At 37.7% G+C, this 25,256-nt stretch overlaps 1 protein-coding gene and 1 pseudogene across 1 annotated transcript; both read right to left on the reverse strand.

The window, feature by feature from the left end:
* Window positions 1-2,604: 2,604 nt before the first annotated feature.
* LOC103678913 lies at window positions 2,605-3,635 on the reverse strand (annotated as a pseudogene).
* Window positions 3,636-17,864: 14,229 nt separating this feature from the next.
* On the reverse strand, window positions 17,865-18,803 carry LOC103678907 (olfactory receptor 6C2-like). Its single transcript, XM_008708336.1, has one exon. It carries the CDS (start codon window positions 18,801-18,803, stop codon window positions 17,865-17,867), a length of 939 nt encoding a protein of 312 aa, XP_008706558.1.
* Between the last annotated feature and the right edge of the window lie 6,453 nt (window positions 18,804-25,256).

Consider the following 25,256-nt stretch of genomic DNA (forward strand, 5'->3'; position numbering starts at 1 on the left):
ATGGTGACTAACATAATATAATAAAAAATCATTAAAAAAAATAAAACCTATAAAAGCTCAAGAGGAAAAGTATATAGGTTGCTAGGAAAACTCATTTTTACATGGAAGGAAATAAAGCACCTGAACCATGAAAAAAAAAAGTTGTGGTAATTTGTTAGGCAGGAGAGAAAACTAATACAGATGCTATTGCTAAGTGCTGTTGGCACTCTAGAAAAAAATAATAAGACCTTATGTTGGGTTCAGTGGGAGAATCATAATAAGGGCTTGTTGGTTTCTGAGAGACAAGGCCAAACTATCTTCACTGGAGACTTACACACCTTTTGAAAAAGAACTCTGGTATGCTAATGGGCTTTGGTAGATAAAGAGTATATGACCATGGGATAGCAAGTGGTCATGCTTCTGCGATCACCAATCAAGAGCTGGGTTTGGACAGACCAACCACATTTTGATGTTGAGGAGGCCTGATAGCAATCCATCATAAGGTGCAAGTGCTGCATCTCGGGTTGAGCAAGAGCCTCTCTTACACCAGGGGGGCAGGGAGGACTATATGACACTCATGTGATGCACTTAACTGTCATTAATCAGGAGGGGTCATCTGATCATATGGCAGGAATACAGAAGGAAGGTGTGGACAAATATTTTTTCTCTCTTTCATTTAACCTATTTCATTCCACATGTGGTTTCACCATTTGAAGTACCCAATAAGGTACTTCATAGCAATCTTGAACTATGTTCTTTTCCCCACCTTACTACTGACACATATAAAATCTAATTTAATTACGTCTTAGCAAAGAGAATCACTAATCACTAATACAACATTAATAAAATTTATTTAAAATAAGTAATTGTAATATAATTAACACCAAACTATCAACATTAATATTATATTAATGAATTTATATTAACATTAAATTTATATTAATATAAATATAATTGCCTAGACAAGCTTCTCCATGGCTTTGGTAAGACCATGGGACCTTTGTATTACCTGAGTTGGAGCTAGGGTGACAATGGCAGAGGCTATCTTTAGCTCAGTGGAAAAGGTGCATGCAGTAAAATTTAACTCTATTTGAAATACAGTTGGTAAGTAAAAGTAGACACAGTCTTTGACTTAATGGAGTTTAGTATTTAGTGAAGGACAGACCCTAGTGTCTAGAGAAGGAGAAATCAATTAATAAAATAATAGGAACAAATATGTCATATGGTCAGGGGATTATTCATTCTCAAAGTTAGATGAAAAAGATGAAAATATCATTATCTTCACCTGTACCTTTATTTTTATCTATCCTCAGCAAACTGAATATGTCCTTTAATTGCTCTTTTAGCTTGCTAATCTGACTTAAGAACCAAGCTTTGCTTAGTCCACAGTTCAGAATTCCCACAAATCTTTCTTTCACATTTTATATTAAAAAACATTTTTCTCCATGCGGTGATTTCCAGTGCACAGACTATGAATAGGATTGGGGGAATGAAGGTTCATTCCCCTCATGCAATTTTTAGTGTAAGAAAAGACTCATTAATTCTTTATCTTTGGCACCAGGACTGCTGCTCCATATGGCCTAGTTTTTAGTCTTATAAATCAGCATGGGACAGTACCCCCAAATATCACTGGGATTTCTTGCCTGTTTTCGAGCTACCTTGCTCCCCTACCTTATTCCTTCCTGAAATCAGAAGGGATGAGGAAAGTTAAAAGATTTATCTGAATTGGTGGTAGTAAAAGCCTGGCTGCAACCTGGACTTTCTGATTCCTGGAACAACATATGTCTTTCTGGAGCATCAGATAAACAGAAAATTATGATAGAAGAAGGAGGTAGTGGAGAGAAGGCACTAAGTTGAAAGGCAAAAACTGGACACTTAAAAATTATTCTTTATTCATTGGTTCATTTTGTAAGCTTTTGTGATTGAGCTTGGATTTTTTGTACCCAGAAAAGCCATTATAGTGAATAACTTGGGTAACAGAACAGAATGCAAGTATAAGCTGTCACTTACATTTTATCTGTCCCATTAATCTTTTTAAGCCTGATAAGCTGACATTCCAAATATGGAAACAAATGCACACAGACATACACAGAGACACACAGATGTGAAATTCTACTTAGAAAAAGGTTGGGCTTTTATAAAAAGAACTTGTACAACTTTTAAGCCTATGATATTAGAGGAAAATTTTAGCCTATATTTACATCTCCCTGAAAAGTGGGAGAGATCGAATAATGAGTTTTATCCAATAGAGTGATCGTAGGGCCATTCCTGTAGACATAGATCATCCTCACTGATGTTCCTGGGAAATTCAGGACTCAGATCAGGACATATCAGTGAAAGAGGGGTAGCTGAGTACTAACATGGTGGTAAATTCATACTGTCTAATTTCTTGGTTCTGCAAGTAATAACAGGTATATTGTTATAAGTATTTACTGCATATTTATTCCCATGTATTTCTGGGAATAGATTGAGCTAAAAAATTAATGTGTGCATCAGTAGTGGGCACTGGGTGTAACAGAATGGGGTTGTGATATATGTAAAACTATGAACAATACACAGTTAGGGAAAAATAAAATGGAGATCAGAAATTCTTTTGTAATTTGTCATTCTGCCCTCACTAGTCCTTTAGTTCTTTGAGATAGATGCAGTCCTTTTGATCATGTCTTTGAAAGCTTGTACCACTTGCTTGTTCCTCAGAGTATAAATGAAGGGGTTCATCACTGGGGCAACTGAGGTGGTAAGCACTGGTACCACCTTATTAATAGCAACCCCTTCTTTTGCATGAGGTTTGATATAGATAAAGATGCAGCTTCCATAAGTGATAGAAACCACAATTATATGGGAAGAACACGTAGAAAAAGCCTTTTTCCTTTGCTGGGCAGAAGGGAATCTGAGAATGGTCCTGACGATGTATGTATAAGACAGAATTACACACACCAGGGTGAAAACGAGGGTCAGCACAGCCAGGACCAAGACAAATCGCTCTATAAGCTCTGTGTCTGAGCAGGTAATCTTCAGGATGGGAGCAGCATCACAGCCAAAGTGATCTATGACATTGGAGTCACAAAACTTGAGCTGAAAGCCCATGCCAAATGGCGGGATGACGATGATTAGAGCAATCACGTAACATCCAAATAAGGAACTTGATGCAGACCCCGTTGTTCATGATGGTCATGTAATGCAGGGGTTTGCAGATGGCCACATAGCGGTCATAGGACATGGCTGTCAGGAGAAAAAATTAAGTCACCCCAGGACGATAACCAAAAATAATTGAGCGGCACAAGGATTATAGGTAACTGTGTTATCCCCAGTGGCAAGGGTATACGGTATCTGGGAATACAGACAGTAGTAAAAGAGACATCCAAAAATGAGAAATTCCGGAGAAAGAAGTACGTAGGAGTTTTCAGACAGGAATCTACAAACGTGAGGGTGATGATGGTCAGGTTTCCAATTATATTCAGCAGATAGGTGATGAACAGAAAGACAAAAAGAATCTGTAGATTTGGGTTGTCTATCAGTTGTACCAGGATGAATGTTGTTAACACTGTATAATTTTTCAAAACTGACCTCTGGCTTTTACATGTTCTGTTGGTAGAAATTGGACATGAGTAGAGTTCAAATGGACTGAAAATGTGAGTAGAGTGAGGATGCTGGACAAGCCAGTATTATTTCATTTGATAATATGATTGCATTGGTGGCTTATGCTACTCCAAGATTCAGACAGTAGCATGGCCAGAAAGCTGGTATCAAACATTCTTACCATCATATCAAATATGTCTATGTACAAAGACTTCTAGATTAGACAAATAATCAAACTCTCCCTCCCTCAAAAAAAACCCAAAAAACCCGGGAATGAACCTCTTTTAGGTGAAATCAGCTCTGTAGAAAACAAAAACAAAACACAAACACGATCATATCATGAGTCATATAATGGCAGCAGGGGAACAGCATACTAACAACATTGGTTCGGGCATGGACTCGGGAGATTGTTTGGGTTCAGATTATGATTAATTCAGCATGTGACTTTAGGCAAATCTTTGATCTCTGTGCTTCAGGGCACCTGGGTGACTCAGTTGGCTAAGCATCTGACTCCTGATTTCGGCTCTGGTCATGATCTCAGGGTCATGAATTTGAGCCCCACATCGGGCTCTGTGCTGGATGTGGAGACTGGTTCGGATTCTCTCTGTCCCTCCCCCTCTGCCCCTCCCACCCCAATGCACATTCTCTCTCTCTCTCTCAATAAATAAATAAAACTTAATCTTTGTGCTTCAATTTCTTCATATATAAACTGTGGAAAATAATAGAACGTATTTCATAGGTTGTTTAAAGGAACTAATGAGCTAATGTATTTAAACCACTTGAAAAATTGGCATATAATAAGCACAGTATAAAGGTTTGCTATTGTTTTTGTTTTTATATACAAGGTTTTAGAATTAATGTGATAATCCTTCTGGTCATGAATACTATGAAACTTCTTTCAGTAGAATGTAAATAGAGTTGATTATAATGATAGAAGTGGAATTCCTGAAGCTGCTCTTCAGGCTTCTCTATTAGTCTGTCTTTTCTGAGCTCCATGGCCAAACATTCTCATTTACAATAACTCTGCATGGCTGAGCTCTTCACTCTCAAAACTGGAAAAGAAAACAAATCAAAAGAAAGCATCACCTACACAAGGAGAGTGCTCTCTTTAACAAATGCATTGAATAATGTCATTCCCTATTTCAAACCCTTTGCTGGCTTCTGTCTGAACTTGGAATAAAACTAAAATTCTCTACTGTGGCCTGCAAATTCCCACATGCTGTGGCCCCTGCATATCTTTCCCACCTCAGGTTTTTCTACTCTTTCTCTCTTTAAGCGTGTTCTGTTTATAGTGGCCTTTTTCAGTTCCGCCGACTTCATGTGTCTATATTTTTTTTAGGTCTCACTGAAACTATGCTCTCCCAGAGGAGGTCTTATGCTCTCTAAAACAACATGTGAACTTGGGGTTTTTAGTAGTGCACTCTGTTTTTCTTATGGCACCCCTTTACTCTTCATAATTATTTTCTTTTTAACTTGTTAATCTTCATCCCCTTACTAGACTGCAAAGGCCCATAAAGACAGGTCGTTTGTTTTGTTCACTACGCACAGTGGGGTGTCTAACAACGCGTCTGGCACGCAGTAGGAGTTAAATAAGTGTTTCTTAAGTAACTATGTGGGACCAAGCATTTTATACATGAAAATAATTTGCTGATTACACTTTAACTGAAACATCATTCATCCATTTCTATTTTTTACTTATCTTATTAAAGATATATATGTTTATTTATTTATATATAAATATACTATATATATATAAATTTATATATAAATAAAATTTATATATATTTTAAATTGGAATGTTAGTTTTTTTTCTGCATAGGATGACAGATTTTCTTTTCTTTTTTTAAAAGATTTTATTTATTTATTTGACACACAGAGAGAGTGCACACAACAGGGGGAGCGACAGGCAGAGGAAGAGGCAGGCTCCCCGTTGAGTAGGGAGCCTGATGCAGGGCTATCCCAGGACCCTGGGATCATGACCTGAGCCAAAGGCAGACACCTAACTGACAGAGCTCCTGGGATCATGACCTGAGCTGAAGGCAGACACCCAACTGACAGAGCCACCTAGGCGCCCCAAGTAATAGGTTTCTAAACCTATGGAAACTATTTTTGACATCAGTAAGGTAAAAAGATCACTTTACCAGTATGTCCCCTGAACTGACTCCTGGCCTGTTTGCCTATGCCAAAGAGTAAATCAGACAATATATATATTTTTTACATTATTATGGATTAATATGTAGAATTGTTTTGTGGAAATGAGATGCTAAAAGATTGAATTCCATGGGGTCCATTCAAGTCCTTGACACCTACACCCTTAATTCTCCTCTAGGAGGTAGATAGAAGCTGCTGAAAAATTAATTCCTGGATAAACACAATGTAGTTGGCTGGGTCATTTTGTAAACGGGGTGGTGAAGGTGGGGTTTGGGAACCAGTCAGATCAGGGTGAGAATGGCCCTGCAGTACTCTACTTCCTTCAGTTTCATCACGTATAAAATGCAGATATTCACATCATCTTCTCCATTGAATTATGGCTAAAGAGTAAGTAGGGTTAAACACAAAGTTCTTAGCATAGCTTTAGGAATATTATTAATATTAAATAAAGGGTGAATATTTTTGCTCTTTCTTCTTTTTACTTTGAACAGGAGTTGTTCCTGTCACGGGGCTTGATATCTTTCCCTCCTTGGTTAGATGAACTTTGGGTTCCTTTCTGCTCTTTTCCTCACTGCAACCACAGCTCCATCTTTCTTAATATCTCTCCAAGAGTTCCATAAAGTTTTCTACTCATTTTGATAGTATGACGACTTCTGGAATCTCATGAGTCTATTCATTAATAGAGCCCTTACTGGCTGTAATACACTGTGTGTTCTCTTCTTTCCAAGTGTATCTAGTATTTGTCATCTACTCTTAGCAATTGGTAGAATAGCATGCTGACAATATTTCTTAATTTGTCCACCTCTTTTCTCTTTGAACTCACTTCCCAACTGTACGTAACCTTCATATTCTCTTCTGGGCTGGTCTTGGTGCTCTGACTTTTCAAAACGTTGTGCCATTTCAGAGTATCTCCATTCAAAGTGCCCTACTAATTTAGTTACCTTTTCAACACTCTATTTGTGTTCTCCTAGCTTTTCTTTCTTTTTTTCTTTCTTTTTTTCTTTCTTTCTTTTTCTTTCTTTCTTTCTTTCTTTCTTTCTTTTCTTTCTCTTTCTCTTCTTTCTTTCTTCTTTCTTTCTTTCTTTCTTTCTTTCTTTCTTTCTTTCTTTCTTTCTCTTTTTCTTTCTTTCTCTCTCTCTCCCTCCCTTCCTTCCTCCCTCCCTCTCTTTCTTTCTTTCTTTTTCTTTAAAGAGGGAGAGAGAGAGAGGAGGGGGAGAGGGAGAGAGAGAATCCTAAGCAGGCTCCATGCTCAGCAAGGAGCCCAATGCAGAGCTTGATCCCGCAACCCTGAGATCATGAACCTGAGCTGAAATCAAGAGTTGGATGCTTAACTGACTGAGCCACCCAGGCACCCCACTCTTTCTTTCTCTTTAAAAAATTTTTTCAGTATAGCTGACATACAATGTTACATTAGTTTCAGGTGTACAACACAGTAATTCAACTTTTCTGTATGTTATGTGATGCTCACCACAAGTGTAGCTACCATCTGTCAGCACAGAACATGATTACAATATCATGACTATATTCCCTGTGTTGTGCCGTTTATTCCCATGACTTGTTCATTCCATAACTCGAAGCCTGTATCTCCCACTCCCCTTCACCCATTTTGCTTCCACCCTTCTTCCCTCTATCTTAAGAGGAAAATAATAAAACCTCAGAGTTGATGGATACCAGTGCCTTTAACATATTATTACCTATAGATTATGAAGCTTAAATGCAGCTGATATTGTGCATTTTGTTCAATCTCCTAATTTTGAGGTTAAGAAGTTGGAAGTTATTATTATATCTATAATATACATTATAGATATATTTAATATATATTATTATTGGCTGGCTTATTAGTGACAGGAAAATGAATTTGTCTCCTGAATCCTAATTACATATATCTTCTTAATTATATGGATATAAGAAAAAAATTTCAAGAGTCTGCTTTTCTGATCTCCAGGTTTTCAAACTCGAATGTATTCTCCAGCTTCTTCGATGAGTAGTCCACCCATTTCTGTCCCTTGGTTTCTACAGTTGTTCTGGAAAACCTAGTAAGTGAGCCATTTGCTATATAAAAGGTTAACCACTTAAGTAACCATTTAAGTGTCTTATTATTCAGAAAGCTGCTCTCAGATAGCTTTCTTGTTACTGTAGAATTAGAAAATGGGTCTATGCTAAGCTTTCTAATGCTGGCAATAATTTTGAACAATCAATCCTAGAGATATTTATAATTGAAAAATAGACTTCCGATGATGAAATTCAACCATATAAGAGGTGCTTCTAGATATGGAAATCATTTTTCTATATTCAAATTAGTTTTCAAATTTTGCTAGGATAACAGCTAACATTTCTAGAACATTTACTGTGTGCCAGATACTGTGCTAAACATTTTACATGGTTTGTCTCATCTGATCTTCACAGTGACTCTCTGAGCTATGTCGTATTAAAATTTACATTTTATAGATGAGGAACTTGAGATTTGTAAGTTTTAAGTGTCACCTAAGATACCATCTGGGGTATCCAACCCACCTAGGGTATGGTAGAGCAGGGGTATGGAAACAAGCAGTTTTACTTCAGAGACTTATTCCTAAATATTTCAAAATAATGCCTTTTAATTTGTTTATTTCACCCAAGTATAGGCTTTTCATGATTGGACAAATGGAGAGGACATGAATAATTGACTTCTCCCTGCTCTTGTTCACCCCCCTTTTTTTGAGTAGATAATCACTCTTTTATATGATGCCACCTCTGTTTTCCTGACCAAAGTTAACTATTTCAGCTAGTTAACTATTTGAACTTGAAGTAGAGGCAACAGTAGGCAGACAATTGCTCTTCAATCCAAAAAGAATCACATTGTAGCTATTCAAACATTTCCCATCTGTATTCACTGTCCCTAGAGCTCCTGATTTCTCCCATTATTTAAATGGAACAAGATTCTCCCAGACGACTTCAATTAGTTTTTGCAAGAATGGTTTTCACCTGGTTGTTGGAAGATATTTCCCACAAATAGCCTTGAAGTGTATTTCCCTTGAGTCTAGGGAAACATGGCTTTTCCCTTCTTGGTGAGGGATGGACTATGTCCTGTTGCACTGTATAGCCCTCCCCTGGTTTTCAGATAGTATTACAGCCTCTGGCTCTTGTTACCTGCTACGTGGCACCATCCCAGGTAATACAGAGTCATTTAGAGACTGATCATAGGATACCAAATGTTAAAGATGACAGGTCAGATCTCTGGACCCCAACTATCTTTCCATCCTGTCTACCTAATTCCATCTCTTAATTTTGATCCAGGTTTCAAATGTCATCAGTTGATACCTGGCTGAGTACTCATTACCCTGGACTACGCTTTGGGCCCTAAAATTTTTCTTATTTTTTCTCTCTCAGTATTTAATGTTTCTCCATATCCCAATATCACCCTTGCACAATAGCATATAATAGCAAATAAATGTCTTAATGTGTTCATTGACCAATAACGTAATGTATTTACACATGAGGACAAACGTGTTGTAAAATATAAACCCATTAAAGATGGTTATGTCCTCCGTTTGAGATTAAAACCGTGTAGTAGAGAACATTGGAGGAGACATTTTCAGTGGATTAAAGAGAAACCCTCAGTACCCTTTATAGGTGACTGTATCCTCTATAAGCATCTGTTTCTGTTATTAAACTATATCCCTTCCATGGACGGTATTCAAAGGTCTTGTTGAAAGTCATGTCGCTTATCATAGAACAGGCAATATCTTCGAATTGCTATTGATTCTTCTGGAATACCGTCAACATTACTTAGTACCCAAATTTGATTCTATTAGTTTCCAGGTGGTGAATATCTGTCAAAACCAACTTAATTATATTTACGTCTCTGGTGGTCTTTCATGGCTTCTGAGTGTACTTTAACTACAAAGGTCCTTAGTGTGACTCAAAGCTGCACAGGAATAATGACTAGAAGAAATTAAGTGCAGGCCTTACCACATTATTTTTGTGTACCCCCACATTAGCTCTCACAAAATTCTGTAAATTCTCCTTAGTGACTCACACCCATTAATTCCCAGTCACCTTTCTTCTTAAGAAATTTAAAAGATGAAATATATTGTCCCACTCTATCAGTAGGAAAAGTCTTCATGTATTCTGGTTAAGTGAGATGAAAAGAAAGCTTCTTGTGGGAGGGAAATTGATATTCTAGCTTTTTTGAACAGGGAGACAGGTCTCCCACTAAATCTTACATTTACAAAAACAGCAATAGTTATATCCATTGAGGATGCAACAGGTGTGGCGGGATAACTAAGTGAACAAACAAAAGATTCTCTTGAGAGTTCAGGTTCAAAAGTCACTAATTAATCTACAGCGTAATGAACTAGAATGAACTCTTTCCAATAAAAGCTTTAAGTGTCTATCAGAGGGAAGAGTGTCTTTGGAGACAGGAAGATGCAACAATAGGTCACGTGCAAAACAATGAGTAAAGTCAGAAGGCTAAATTCGAAGGCTAGATTCTCTCCACATGCCTAGGGATATTTCAGTTGAACTCAAGAGAGAAGCTGCTCAGAATTTTCTGAAGGAATCCAGATTTGGGTGAAGTCCTGTCACCCTGTGTCACAGTGGAAATAGTTTCCTCTCTATTTGAAGGAGCTTTTTCCTCTCGTGACCATTCTTTGTTAAGACATCACAAAGAATCAGGGAAATTTGTGTTCAGTTTTCTTATGTTCGACTTAAGTTTCAAGGTCAGCTGCTGTCCATGTTGGTCAAAGGATGCAAACATGGAGTTATGTGGGATGAATAAGTCTAGAGATCTCATATACATTATGAACTATAGTTAGTAATACTGTATTGACTCTTGGAAATTTGCTAAGAGAATAATTTCAGGTGCTCTCCGTGTGTGCACAGACACACACACACCCACCCACATCCACACAGATTTGCTAAGAGATATAGTTTAGACTTGAACGCATGTTTGCCTGATGACAAAGTCCATGCTTTCTAAATACACTATATTGTCTCCCTATGCTTCAAAGAACAAGAGTTTAAAGACAATCTGATTAATGGTGGGCAAAGAGGGGGTCATATTCATTAACATTGTTTTCCCCGAACCCTGGCAGAAATTTACCTCAAAATAAATGTATACTTTTTTTGAGGAATTGAATATATCCCAATGATTGACCTAGAAGGATCAAACTGTTTCTAAATAACTTAATTGTATCATAGAACAAACCTGTAGAATATTTATAGAAACACAAAAATATTGAGGACCCAACAAGGTAAAACTCAAAATGTCTAGAATCTCATAAAAGTTTTCAGACATGCAAAGAAGCAAAATGTGTGTGTGTATATACTATGCACATATATTATATTATATATATATAATTTTACATATGTAAAACATGAAGAAATAAATATTAGTGAGTTGAAAGTAACCCAAACAGATACAAATGTTAGAACTAGCAAACAAGAACATTAAAAAAGCTGTTATAATTTCAATCTATACATTCAAAAAATTAAGTAGAAAAAAGGAAAATATAAAGACCCAAATCAAACTTGAAGATGAAAATTATAGTATGTGAAATAAAAAATGTACTGGATGGGTTTAAACACAGATTATAACTTACAGAAGACAATATTGGTAAACCTGAAGGCATACTAATAGAAATTATCTAAAATGAAACAGAGAGAAAAAAGAATTTTTAGAAAAGAGCATCAGTGAGCTATGTGACCACTTCGAATGACCTAAAACACCTGTAATTGGAGTCCATGCGGGATTGGCTTAAGGGCAGAAAAATGTTTAAAGAAAAAATGGCTGAAAAATTTCTAAATTTTAAGAAAACTATAAAACCCTAACGAAGAATGTCAATGAACATTAAGGAGAAGAAGCGTAAAGAAAACTCCACCAAGACACATCATAATCCAATTTGGGTCCACGGACGCAAAGTGAAGCAACCCAGTACTGATAAGTATGTGGGCAAATATACAACATGTTTTTTGTTCATTTAAAGATCTCCTTAAAGATAATTGCCCATTTAAAATGAAAATGTATTTTTTGGTTTATATAGTATGTAGAGTAAAATGTGTTACAACAATAGCACAAAGTGTGTGACAACAGAAGGGGCAGAATGAAAGTAGACTTCTAAGATTCTGACACTACATTTGAAATGGTGTGACATTATTTGAATGTAAACTGTTATAAGTTAAAGATGTATTAACTGTAAAGATGTGTTGGCCCTGGAGCAATCAATTAACAAGTAAAACAAAAGCCTTGAATGCATATTGGTAAGTGAAAGAAGCCAATCTGAAAAGACTACATACCACATGATTCCAACTAAATGACAATCTGGAAAAGGCAAAACCATGGAGGCAAAAAAATGATCAGCTGTTGCCAGGTATGGGCAGAGGAGTTTTTGGGCGTGAAAGAAGTGATCAGTGCCATAAGGGAGGAAAATACAAAAACCATACGAATTGGACACGAAGCATTAAAATAGATTTTATTTTCAGATGCATGATCATCAATATAGAAAGTCAGAGGGAAATATAAAATTGACGCTAAAACTAATAAGGGAGCTTAGCACAGTAACAAGACACAGATCAATGTATAAACATCAGTTGCATTTCTATATACCAATAATGAACAAGTAGAATTTAAAAATAAAAAGTACAGTTCACATAAGAACATGAATTACTTAGGGATAAATCTAACAAAACTTGTGCGGTTTTTGAATGCTCAGAACCATAAATCATTGTAGGAGGATTACAGAAGGCCCAAATGAATGGAGAGATGGAACTTGTTCATGGATCACAAGACTTAATCGTGTTAAGATTACAGTTCTTCCCAAATTGATATATAGAGTCACCACAGTCCCAATGAAAAGTCAAACAGGCTCTCTTTTCAAGGAGAATTTAACAAGCTGGATTTTAAAATTTATATGAAAAAGCAAAGAACCTAGATAGACAAGACAATTTCGAAGAAGAATGAAACTGGAGGACTTACGATTCTCCACATAGTCTATTTGTGTCAAGAGCAGTGTATTTCCGGTCATTTAGATCGAAACTCTGCAAGCAACCGAGACTTTGCTTTCCTCTCACCTCATATTAGTCAGTAAATACCACTAATTATTTCTAATTTTTATTAGAAATTTGCTTAGGTAGAGGGGCGCCTGGGTGGCTCAGTTGTTAGGCGTCTGCCTTCAGCTCAGGGCGTGATCCCAGCGTTCTGGGATCGAGCCCCACATCAGGCTCCTCCGCTGGGAGCCTGCTCCTTCCTCTCCCACTCCCCCTGCTGTGTTCCCTCTCTCGCTGGCTGTCTCTCTCTCTGTCAAATAAATACATAAAATTAAAAAAAAAGAAATTTGCTTAGGTAGAAAGATTTACCCATGAGTTTTGAAGCATATTCTCATTAATTTGTTTAATTTTTTTTGTGTGTGTGTGGTAAGAAATGTTCTCTGCTTACTTTTTACCTAAGTCTTTTTCTGGACCTAAGGAGAGTTCTGTCATTTCATGGGGCCTGCCAGAATGGGTAGCAGTATTGTGTTTTGGTCGTATACGGACTCTGGATCCAGATTACCTGGGTTCAAATCTCAGCTTTTCTATTAGTTGTGTGCCTGAGTTCCCTTATTTGCAATACAAGACTAATAATGGTAGTTTGTTAATAATAATTAATAATAACAATAATAATATATTGGTGATAATAAGATACAATATATAGGGTTTTGATTCTATTATTACTATACATATTTCTTAGAATGATGCTTGGCACCTAGTAAATAGCATACATGCAATTACTATTTCATGTGACCACAGAGAACTCTCTTCCGTGTTGAAAGCACACGTGATCTGTGCCACTTATGTGGCACTTAAGTTTATGTTGCCTCGTGCAGTTTCTTGTATTGTTAACTTTTCATGGCTGTGTATTTCATATACTGTTTTGCTGTCCTGGGGGCAGATTTACTTTGTTGTATTTTGTGTACTGCATAGAAAAATGTTGGACCTACATTCAAATATTTATTGAATTATATACAAAACATGTGTTGAAGGCCAGAGAATTTCCAGAGCTCTTTCTCTTCTCAGGAGAAATGATGACCTGAGCAAGAGACATTAGCTTTCTGGGGGTAGTTTTCTTTCTTTCTTTTCTTTGTTTTTTTTTTTTTTTTTTAGGTTTTTTAATATCCAAAGTAACAAAAATTTTTCCCTCTTCAGAACAGCCACTTTGGGATCAATTGTGCTGACAAAAAATATGTTCCCTGGGGGTCCTGGTGCTGAGAGACTAATAAAGATCCTTTGTCGCCATCTTCAAGAACAAAAGCAGTTAAAGAGATGTTTAAGGGAAGTCATCCCAGAGAGACTGGTGAGGATGGTGAGGAAGCTGCAATGGGAGATTAAACTCAGGTCATCAGCAGGCTAAAGAAAAGAATGAGAGAAATGAAACAATGGGGTCGAATGGCATCCTTGTGTTCAGAGATCTTTAAATCTTCTTTCAAATCCATCGCTTAAGTAGCCGTACATTTTTTCAGCATGGAGAAAATAGTTGTGATTTAACTTGAGGATGGTTTTTATTTTTTAATAGACCTTATTTTTTTTAGAACAGTTTTAGACTTACAGAAAAATTGAGTAGGTAGTATAGCTGTTTCCCATACCTCATATGCCCAGTTTCCCCTATTTTTAACATCTCCCATTAGTATGATGCATTTGTTACAATTAATGAACCAATATTGATATATTATTAAATAAAATCCATATTTAATAATTATTCAGATTTTCTGAGTTTTCACCTTTCAATATCTTTTTCCTATTCCAGGATCCCATTTAGTATATCATATTTAGTTGTTAAATTATCTTTAGTTATATTACTAATTAGTTGTTCATATTATCTTTAGTTGTTATATTATCTTTAGGCACCTCTTGATTATGACGGTTTCTCAGACTTTCCCGGTCAGATATTTCATAGAATGCCCCACTATTGGAATTTGTCTGATGCTATTGAGAAGAAGACCACAGAAGTAAAGTGGCATTTTAGGATGCATACTGTCAAAATGACTTACAACTGTTGCTGTTGACCTTGATCACCTGACAGAGGTTGTCAGTTTTCCACTGTAAAGTTTTCCTTTTCTTTAGAATGGAGTAGCTACATAAATTATTTGGAATACTTCTGCAGAGAAGATATGTCTCTTCTCCCTCATTTACCAATTTATTCAATCATTTATATCAATATGAATTCTTGGATATTTATTTTATTCTTTGGGTTATTATCTACTACTATTTTATTTATTTTGTTACCAAAATTATTCCAGCTTTGGCCATTGGAAGCTCTTTCAGTTGCTTTCTCTGTTCCTTGGACATACCTCATCAATGTGATTGTATTTATTTTTATTTTCCAAGAAGGCCATATTTAAAGAAGGGTTCTAGAGACCAAGGGAAGGAATGAATCTGGGAGGTCCTGTATACATATAAGCATCACCTTTTTCCTTTTTGAGGGTAGAATACAAGTTCCATGAGGCCAGAAACCTTGTCCTATCTGTTCATAAAGAGTACCTGGCACCTAGTAGTTACTCAGTAATTGTTGAATGAATAAATGAGAGAATGATGACAGGTCTTGGATGGAAGCAGGAGAAATCGTGTGAGCAATTGTAGTGTGAGGTTTAAGTGATACCAAGTCAGATTATGTCTAATCAGGAAGGAAGAATGTGGTTTCATTACAATTGTTGGAGCAGATTTAAGGCAAACAATGAGGAAATAATTTATAAATATTAAAAGCATCCACTGTCATATATTATTGAACTATATGAGACTACTTATAAAAAGGAGTTCAAGTCAGGTAGTCATATCTGTACAATTGACACCTAGGGTAGAGGTAATACACTGGCATTTATTATTTAGAAAAATTTAAAATACTTCCTTTGTCAAAGATATTTGCCCTTGGAGAATTACAGAGACAAGATGAAACATACAGAACAGAAACAATGCAAACCAATTTGGGAATAATGACAAAATATGTGGAATTAACAAGAATTCCTATGGGGTGCATGGAAATAGAAAATCGTTTTGGGAAGAAAGGATGAGGGGAGGGAAATGGAAGATGGATTTGAGCTGGCTCTGAAAAATCACTCACGTTTGAATGGGGTATAAATAGGTTTGAATAGGAGAAAATGAAGGATATTTCAGGTAAGTGACTATCCTGTGAAAAGCTTATTAGATTTTGGATTAGGGTTAATGTTGAGGGATTGCAGAAATATATTTGGATTAGTGAGGTTGAACATAGATGGCAACTATGAACATAGTTTGGCAATTCTGGATTGCTAAGAGAATGAGTTTCAAAATTAAGAACTAGAAGGCTCTAGAAGATTTAAAGCAAGAAGTGGATGAATTAAAATAGTGTTTTAGGAAAATATATATTGTGATATTACTTAGGCTCACTAATCCAGAGAAGAGATTAGAAATAGGAAATCATTAGGCAATTGTCAAGATAATTCTGGTTGAGAGATACAATTTTAGATTAGAAGTATGAGAGGAATATGAGATGTAAACAAGAACTTTTTTTTTTTGAGATGCAAACAAGAAATTTTTGATGGAAGAAACTGGTAACACTGAATGACTGAAATAAAGGATCTAGAAGAAAGAGCTGAGGGAGAGCAGGCTGGTGTAAAAATTTGCCCTTCCATGTCAAGGGAACCTACACATAAAATTAAGCTCAACAAAGTTCTGAATATTTTCATTGTTGAAGCTGGGCAAAGTGAAAAGCCATGATCAATTTCAGTAATATTTGAGTTATATTTAGGAACTGGAGTTGGGTCCGAGCGTGACCTCAGTTATTAGATCCAGCTCCAAAGACCTGACACAAGGCAACCCTTTTCCATTTTCTCTTACTGAGTAAGTGAACAAGAGGAGACTATCTCATTATCCAAATCAGAAGCAGAAGATTACCTTTCATGAACCTACTGAATTAGCAGTATTGGACCTGACCAGATGCACTTGATTCTTGAATGGCAAATTAAGCTGGATTTTTTTTTTTTTGAATCTACAATACTCTTAACTTTCCTGTCGTCATCCAAAGCAAGCAGTGAGATTCCTAGACAAACTCTGCTTGCTAGGGATTCACAATTCAGGTGAAGTAATCAGCCCAACTACTAAGTAAATAATACAACGTATAGATGCATGCTTAAATTAATTATCAGAAGAGAAGCGGGGAGCATGTAGTGGGATTTTGTAGGTTTTTTAGAAATTTTAAATGAAAAAAGAAGAAAAGCCTTGGAGAATAGAGTTCAATTGTCCCTGAATATGTTTAAAGTTTAAAAGAAACTTACATGATGGCCATTGACTTGTATGAACAATTAAAAATAAAGAGTACAAAATAAAAACTACATTTGAGTAACTGGATGATGTTTAATAAGGATAGATAATGGTTGTATAAGTACTATGAAAGCACACAACTTTCACAACTATTGTTTCTACCATTTAATAGAAAAAATTCCAATTATTTGGTCCAAGGTTCCTGAATGACTGTTACTTCCCCCCCCCCATGTCTCTCCCTTTTTTCTAAGTCTATTATTTTTTTTCACACTATACTTGGATTTTATCTTCAGTAGTCAGTCTGTGCTAACTGGATTCCCCTTCTCAAGTTAGTAACATTGTTGATGTTTCGATTGAGCCTCCTAATCTCTAACATTCTTCTTTTTTAAACATTGAGGTAAAATAGGTATGTAACATTATGTAAGTTTCGGGTGACTTGTATATGTTTCACATCTGTCAAGATTACAAAGGATCACCATCACAAGTCTAGTTACCATCTGCCACCATACACTTGACCCCCTTCACCTATTTTGCCCATCCCTCACTAACATTCTTCTTAAATTAAGGGATAATTAAGTCTGGATATTGAAGAAGTTATCTATCCAGGTTAGTTATTCTACTCCTAAATTCAGTCTTGTTCTCCTTGAGTCTCTGTTTAAACATCATCAATGGCGATGTCGGTAGAACACATTCAGTACTTGGAAGTCTTGTTCTTTCTCTTCTGTAGTTATCAGTACACTCAAAAAATTTCCAGAATGGGCAGTAGAAACATTTCTGTGGGTAAATTGGCTTAAAGGAAAGAATATAGTTAACTTAAACCACTTATTTTGCAAATTCATGAATGTTTCTCATGGGTTATTCAAATTTAAATTTAATTTAACTTAGCCTCAAAAAACATCAATGGTCTCTTACTTCTTTGCGAGAAATACAATGCGTTTTACTGTGTCTTTGAAGGCATCTTTCACTTGTTTGTTTCGAAGTGTATAAATGAATGGATTAAGCAAAGGGGCAACTGAAGTAGTGAGCACAGACACTACTTTATTAATAGCTACTCCTTCCTTTGCTGAAGGTTTGACGTAGATGAAGATACAGCTGCCATAAGTGATGGAAACCACAATCATATGGGAAGAGCAGGTGGAAAAGGCCTTTTTCCTCTGCTGGGCAGAAGGGAATCTTAGAATGGCCTTGATGATGTAGGTATAGGAGAGGACTACACACACTAAGGTAATAATGAGCGTCAGGCCTGCAAAACTCAAAACTATCCTCTCTATTAACACTGTGTCTGAGCAGGTTATCTGTAAAATAGGAGATGTATCACAGCCAAAATGATCAATCACATTGGAGTCACAGAATCCCAGCTGGAGGCCCATGCCAAGAGGTGGGAGGATGATTAACAGGCTGGCAAACCCACAGCAGAGAACAAGGGTAGTGCAGACTCTGCTGCTCATGATGGTTGTGCAGTGCAGGGGCTTACAAATGGCCACATAGCGGTCATAGGACATGGCGGCAAGGAGAAAAAATTCTGTTGCTCCAAAGAGGACAACAAAAAATAATTGGGTGGCACAAGCATTATAGGTAATGGTATTATCTCCAGTTGTCATAGTATACAGGAACCTGGGAATACAGACAGTGGTGAATGAGACTTCTAAGAAAGAGAAATTCCGGAGGAAAAAATACATGGGAGTTTTCAGATGGGAATCCAAAAGTGTGAGGGTGATAATGATGAGGTTTCCAGTCACACTCAAAGTGTAGGTGAGAAACAAAGATACAAAAAGCAGAACTTGTATTTTTGGGTCATCTGTCAATCCCAGCAGGATGAATGTTGTTACTGCTGTATGATTTCTCATCACTGCCTTGCACCAAGTCAAGAGGGATTCTGCCTGGAGAGAGAAGTGTCATAAGAAGCTAGTATTGGGACCTGAAGGAAAACATCCTGGCAAGCCTGCTCACATGCACTTTCTCCTTTTACGTAATTCCATTGGTTAACCTAGAGACATCTGTAGGATATATCTAGTACGGATCTTGTGCTTATAACTCTCTAACTAGAAAGCATATTTACAAAGATGTCAAATAAAAGCAAAACAAAACATAAATCATATGTCTGATTTGCAGTTTCTCAGCAATATTGCCTTGTTGTGCAGATTTGATTCGTCCTTATCCTGGAGACAGTTGTGTCAGTTTTCAATTTTTCCCCCCACCCTTATTTTCCTTGGTTTTTCCACACCATACTGAAATGGTCCATTTTCAAAACCAAGAAGGATCTGTTAATTAGTATTTTTGGTGTGTTTTAAAATTAAGACTTATTTTTTTTAGAGCAATCTTAGGATTACAGCAAAATTGAGGGGCAGGTACAGAGATATCCCATATACCTCCTGCCTTTACAAATGCATAGCCTCCTGTGTTATCAGCATCCCCCCCCAGAGTGTTACCTTTGACATTGACACATCAGAGTCCATAACTTATATCACAGTTCACTCTTGTACATTCTAAGGGTTTGGACAGATGTTTAACTAGTATTTTATATTGATCATCTTCTGTTACGCTGAATTTTAACAGTAGCGCATTCATTTATAGTTAGTTCTGCTCTTTTCACTTTGAATTATTTCTAAATAGGGGGATAAAAAATTTAAAATACAAAGATATAGTTTTGGTTTTCACCCTGTGTGTAGGCAAGTGGAAGCATTTTTGAGCCAGTACGGGAGGCTTAGGCAGAGGTTTCCTAAAGTGGTTTAAAGAACTTTTTTCTGGAACTTGAATATAAGCCCAATTTATTCATACTTTATACATAAGTCCTGTTGTGGTGCTTTGGGCCATGGATGGAGTCCAGAGGCTGTGATCTGTGGTATTCTTTCTTTGCCAGTCTGCTCAGTCTGACCAACCCTGTGTTCTTCACAGCACTTAGCCTTTGGAATCTGTCTTAGGGTTTATCTCAGGGACCTCTTCGAACAACTTCTGCTACTTCCCACTTCAACTTTCCTCACTAATAAACCAGCTCCCTAACCCTGCTACTTGTTTTCTGGCTTTTGATATACGTGACTTGGCCAAGCAACATCCAGAAACAAATGGACACGTGGGAGCCAGTCTTCACAAGCACATTGTAAAGTGCCTTACCTTTCTCAGTGACATTGGTCACTATCTACTTCTGCGCCTCCCATGAATGTTAAGACTCCCTGTGCTCCCAATTTACATTTTCCCCCAGAAATCCCATTAGATAGGTGCTCAGGAATTTCGCCTGCTCCTTCATGTCAAAACAGCCTCATTGAGATTCGTATTTCAAGCAGCTGCTCTTAGGTATCCATTCTGTAAAAGAAGATTCAGTAAATGCATTCTCACTGGAGATATCAATAGTTAATAATAACTTAACATATTAGCCTATAATATGTCTTGGGGTTTTATTGGGGGAATTGATTGTTATATGAGCAAATTTAGCCATAACTCTAGTGTTTGTAGGGAAATCCTATACTTCTACACGTGTGAGAGTAAAAACAAATTTCTTATGTTTTAAACAACTGTTCCTGTTTTATCCAGTGTATGTTTTCTGAATAGAGAATCAAAATTACATTAGGTTACTCTTGTATTGCTCAAGTAAATAATCAACATTTATTCGTTCAACTAAATATCTAATAAGCCTGTTATTTAAAGAACACAATATCAGAGCCTGGAGCGCCAGTCATTAACAAGTTGCTCCCTCAAGCAGCTTTCAGGCTACTGCAATGTTTAAAATGCTTAATATAATACGTGTTAACCTTCAGCGGCACTGCTTTTAATTCAGGAGGCTCGTTAAATAAACCCTACTTTTGGTAATGCAGTTAAGCCTGTGGGGCAGATCCTTCGTTTTGGCTTTCACCAGCAATCATACTGACATTCTCTGTCATATTGGGAAAATTTCTCTGGGAGACTAAAACTTATTTATTTAAGTTTGAATTCGGATCAATTAAAATTTGAAACAATTTCATCAAATAAATCATAAAATTTGCCACCCTCTTCCTATAAGTAGTGTTTTCAATTAATGTTCACAGGTAGGCCTTGAAGACTTATCTATGCAAAACTACCTACCCCACTGGCACTTTGGGGGTTCGATGAGTGACTGTGAGTCAGTTTATTCTTTCATCGACTCCCTATGTGGTGGATATATTTGAGATACTTTGACCCTCCCTGTGTTTGGAACAAACCTCATTCGGTCTTCATTCGGGACAGAGGGTGCCCGTGGACTGGATAGAAGAGACGCAAGAGGAGTAAATGCTGCTACCACCACCACCCCTACCCCCTCCAAGGAAAAGTGTTGAAAAGCACCTAAATAACAGAGAATAAGGGGAGGTTCCCTGAAAGGTAATTTATCATTCTGATATTATTTGATTTCTGTGACACTAATGGATATTATTGGGTGGCAGTGTCTTTTCTCTTGCCCTTTATTTTTCTATCTCTTTTTTTTTTTAAGAGTTTATTTATTTATTTGAGGCAGCTTTCAATTATATACGGTAGGGAATTTATGACATTTACAAATACTCCTTTAAAAAGATAAATATATGAACGCAGAAGTGCAAAAGGTGCTCAGGAGTGTTGAATATGTTGTTATAAAATGGACCATTAACAGGAATTAATAAAAAGCAACAGAACATTTTTTTAAAAAGGGATCTTGAAGTAGAGTCTGTAATAAAGGACAGCAACTGAGGCAGAGGGGACTTTGATAACCAGGTGGCCGCTGCTTGCATTGGTGAGGTCCAGCTCAAGCATAAGGACAGCAGTGAGAGCAAGAGGCCTGTAGGCTTATAAACGTGCTACGTGCACCCAGCACGCCAGGGTGATGTCATCACCGGAGGAATCAACCACACTTTCATTCGCTGCGGCCAATTTGGGGAAAAAAAACAAACAACCCAGTGCTGTGTTCTTCTGTAGTGCCCCGTTCCTATGGAGAAAGCTGTGTGCAAAACCAGCCTGGGTAAGCCGCAGGTCTAAGACATCATTGTGGCAGGCTGCTCTCTGCACGTCCGCAGATCCCGAAACTTCTGCAGTGCGTCTTCAGTGGCAAAAAAATAAATAGTAGCATGAACCCGCGTCATGTGTGATGCGGCTTTGTGGGCATCTGTGCCATCCAGAGCTAAATGTGAAATACCAGGAGCTGCTGCTCTTGGATGTCAGTTCTTCTCTCTTAATGTTAGAACTGCCCCTGAATTCTGGCTGGTGATCAGGCTTGAAACCACCATTCTCAACCAAGAGAAACAGACGCTGCTCTGAGCCCGGAGTCCGTGTTTGGGTTTTGGTTAAAAACTAAATGTGCTCACCCCTGCCTGTGTTTGGAGAATTCGGAAAAATAAGTCATGACAATTACTTACTTTTCTGACAGTTCTTTGTCAGGGGCCCTTGAGGGAACTACAATCTGAGCAGCATTCAGTTGGTGAGGAGCTGTGTGTATACTTCTGTTCCCACTCTCATATTCCATCCATCACAGCCCCCGGCCTCACCCTCCACACAAGCGCATGTGTGTACACACACACCCTCTCACAGGCAGGCCTGACAGCTGACAGACCTTTCCTACACGTCCATGGCTCCCGATATAATGAGCCCTGGTTCAGTCTCTGCTTCTCTCACCAAGGCCATAAAATGGCACCAATACTAGATTTCACATTTGCTCTGTTCATTTAAAGGAAGAAAAGATGCAGAGGTAAGGAAGCTTCTCTCTGGTTTTGTCAGAGTGGCACATCTGATCTTTCTGGGCAGGGAGGCAGGCTTCCCTGCAAATTCTATAATAACAACATTCCTTTTATATGTTTAGTTTGTTAGCAGTGCACAGGGAACACCTGAGTGAACAACAAAACAGTCCTTGGTGACCCAGTTTCAGAAGTTACTAATGAATCAGTGGCAGTCTAATCAGCAATGTAAAAACACATGTAGCAGTGGGAACAATGTCTTCAGAGACACTGAGGATGGTCTGATGCCATCTGAATTCCGTTTGGATTTCTCAGTTGAATGTCTATATTTCTCCTAGAATTAGACATTCTGGCACTTTGGATATATTATGAATTATTTATCTTTGACATAAATCTTAAATTAAAAATACCCCAAACTATCCTCATTTTACAGAAGAAGTAACTGAGGAGCAGAGGAATGACTGGTCAGAATGACCCACAGCCGTGGTGCATGTTTGGATGAGAAGATGCTGCTTCTTCCTCCATGCTACTCTAGCTATTTGTTCCCATATTTAAGAGACTTACCCACATTTAATTTTCAAACTTGATGTTCTTTTAGTGCTACCTGGCCTCTATTTTCATCGTTTCTCCTTCTACTTAAGACTTTTCAGGTAGGCAATGAAACTACTTTTGGTATTTGAAGCAATGGAGTTTTGCATCCCAAATACTGAGTAAACAATTGCCTGGTTCCGGGATATGTTTCTGGTTTTGCTATGGTTTCTTACTGCCCAGTGAACTTGAATAGAGATTTGCCTTTGACTCTCTCTGCTGTCATTTCTGGACACTCTTACTCTTGCTGCTCATATTGTTCCCGGTGTCAAATGATGGAGCAGAGATGTGTTCCTCCTGCCCCCACTGAAGCAGGTGTCTTTGGTGTCCTTGTACTCAGTCCAGCTGGTGCTCCTGTGCTGAGGTTTCTCACACTGTCAAGCCACGTCTCATCACACTTCTGTCATCCCACTGTTGCTAGAGAGTGATTGAAAACCTTCCCTGGCAGAGGGGGTAGGCTGGGGAGAAAGGAGATCTCTCTCTCCATTTAGAGTAAATTTTTGAAGGATGTCCTGATGGGCTATGGCAGGGACTGGTAATGCCCTGTCTGGTATTTCTCTTCCCTTTTCCATCAACTGAACCTCTATTTTATACAGGGTGCAAAGTGCCCAGAAAACATACTACTCAGCCTCTCTTATACTTGGTATGGCTATGTGACTAAGATTATGGCCAATGATACACATTATGATTATTTTAATCACTTTTGTTGCTACAGAGCCATTAATTTCCCTACAAATAGTGTTTTAGCTGCATCCCACAAATTTTGATATTTGTTTCCCAGTCATAGGTGTTTCTCAGGAAAATTTGTCACTGATTTTTTTTTAAAGATTTTATTTATTTATTCGACAGAGATAGAGACAGCCAGCTAGAGAGGGAACACAAGCAGGAGGAGTGGGAGATGAAGAAGCAGGCTCATAGCAGAGGAGCCTGATGTGGGGCTCGATCCCATGACGCCCGGATCATGCCCTGAGCCGAAGGCAGATGCTTAAGCGCTGTGTCACCCAGGCGCCCCTTGTCACTGATTTCTAATTTAATTCCTTTTGGCCAGATAACATACTTTGTATACTTTGAATCATTTAAAATTTAACAAGGCTTGTTTCAGAGCCCTGAATATTACCTAATTTGGCAAATATTACTTGTGAATCTTAGAACAGTTCTGCTCTTTGTTTTTGTTCTGTAAATGTCAGATCATGGTGATAGATAATGTTGTCTTCTGTATACTTTATGGATTTCTGGGTAATGATTCAGTTAATTATTGAGACAGTCATGTTGACATTTCTTACTATAATTGTGTTTTTTTTCTTTTTTCTCCTGGCTGTTTTATCAGCTTTTGTGGCATGTATTTTGAAGCTCTTTATTATGTGCATAAGCATTTACAGTAGTTAAATTTTCTTGTTTTCTTTTTTTAAAAAAGATTTTATTTATTTATTTATTAGAGACAGTGAGAGAAAGAGAGAGAAGGATCATGGGGCAAACGGAGAGGGAGAAGCAGATTCCCCAGTGAACAGGGAGACTGATGTGGGACTCGAACCCAGGACTCTGGGATCATGACCTGAGCTGAAGGCAGATGCTTAACCAACTGAGCCACCCAGGTACCCAGCAGTTAAGATTCCTTGAAAGAGCTCATTCCCTTCAGAGGAGATGGGACCCAGGGCTGTGTCACCACAGAACTTCCCCAGTGCTTTGGTGTCATTGCTCATGGCTCCGTGGACCAAATTGTAGCTGCAGTACGTGTCAGGCTCCAGGGCAAACTTCCTAATTTGGCAAATATTACTTGTGAATCTTAGAACAGTTCTGCTCAGTGAGATCACCTCACTTTCAATAAGACTCATCACAGGTGTAATTTTATATTTTTTGTTTGAGTGCAAGCAGTTCTGGGTCCGTTTTTGCTCCCACCAGGTTGAGTTCCATGCTTGGGACACAGCAGTTGGTCAATAAATATTTGCTGGCTGCATACTGGAGGACATTGCCTAGGTTCCTGAGGGCATCCCTGGCAGGGATTGGTACCTGGTCCCAGGGCTCAGTGATGTCCCATTGTGACAATTTCTGCCTTTTAAGTTTAGT

The sequence above is a fragment of the Ursus maritimus genome, unplaced genomic scaffold (genome assembly GCF_017311325.1).
Source record: "Ursus maritimus isolate PB19 unplaced genomic scaffold, ASM1731132v1 scaffold_48, whole genome shotgun sequence".
NCBI classification, from domain to species: Eukaryota; Metazoa; Chordata; class Mammalia; order Carnivora; family Ursidae; genus Ursus; species Ursus maritimus.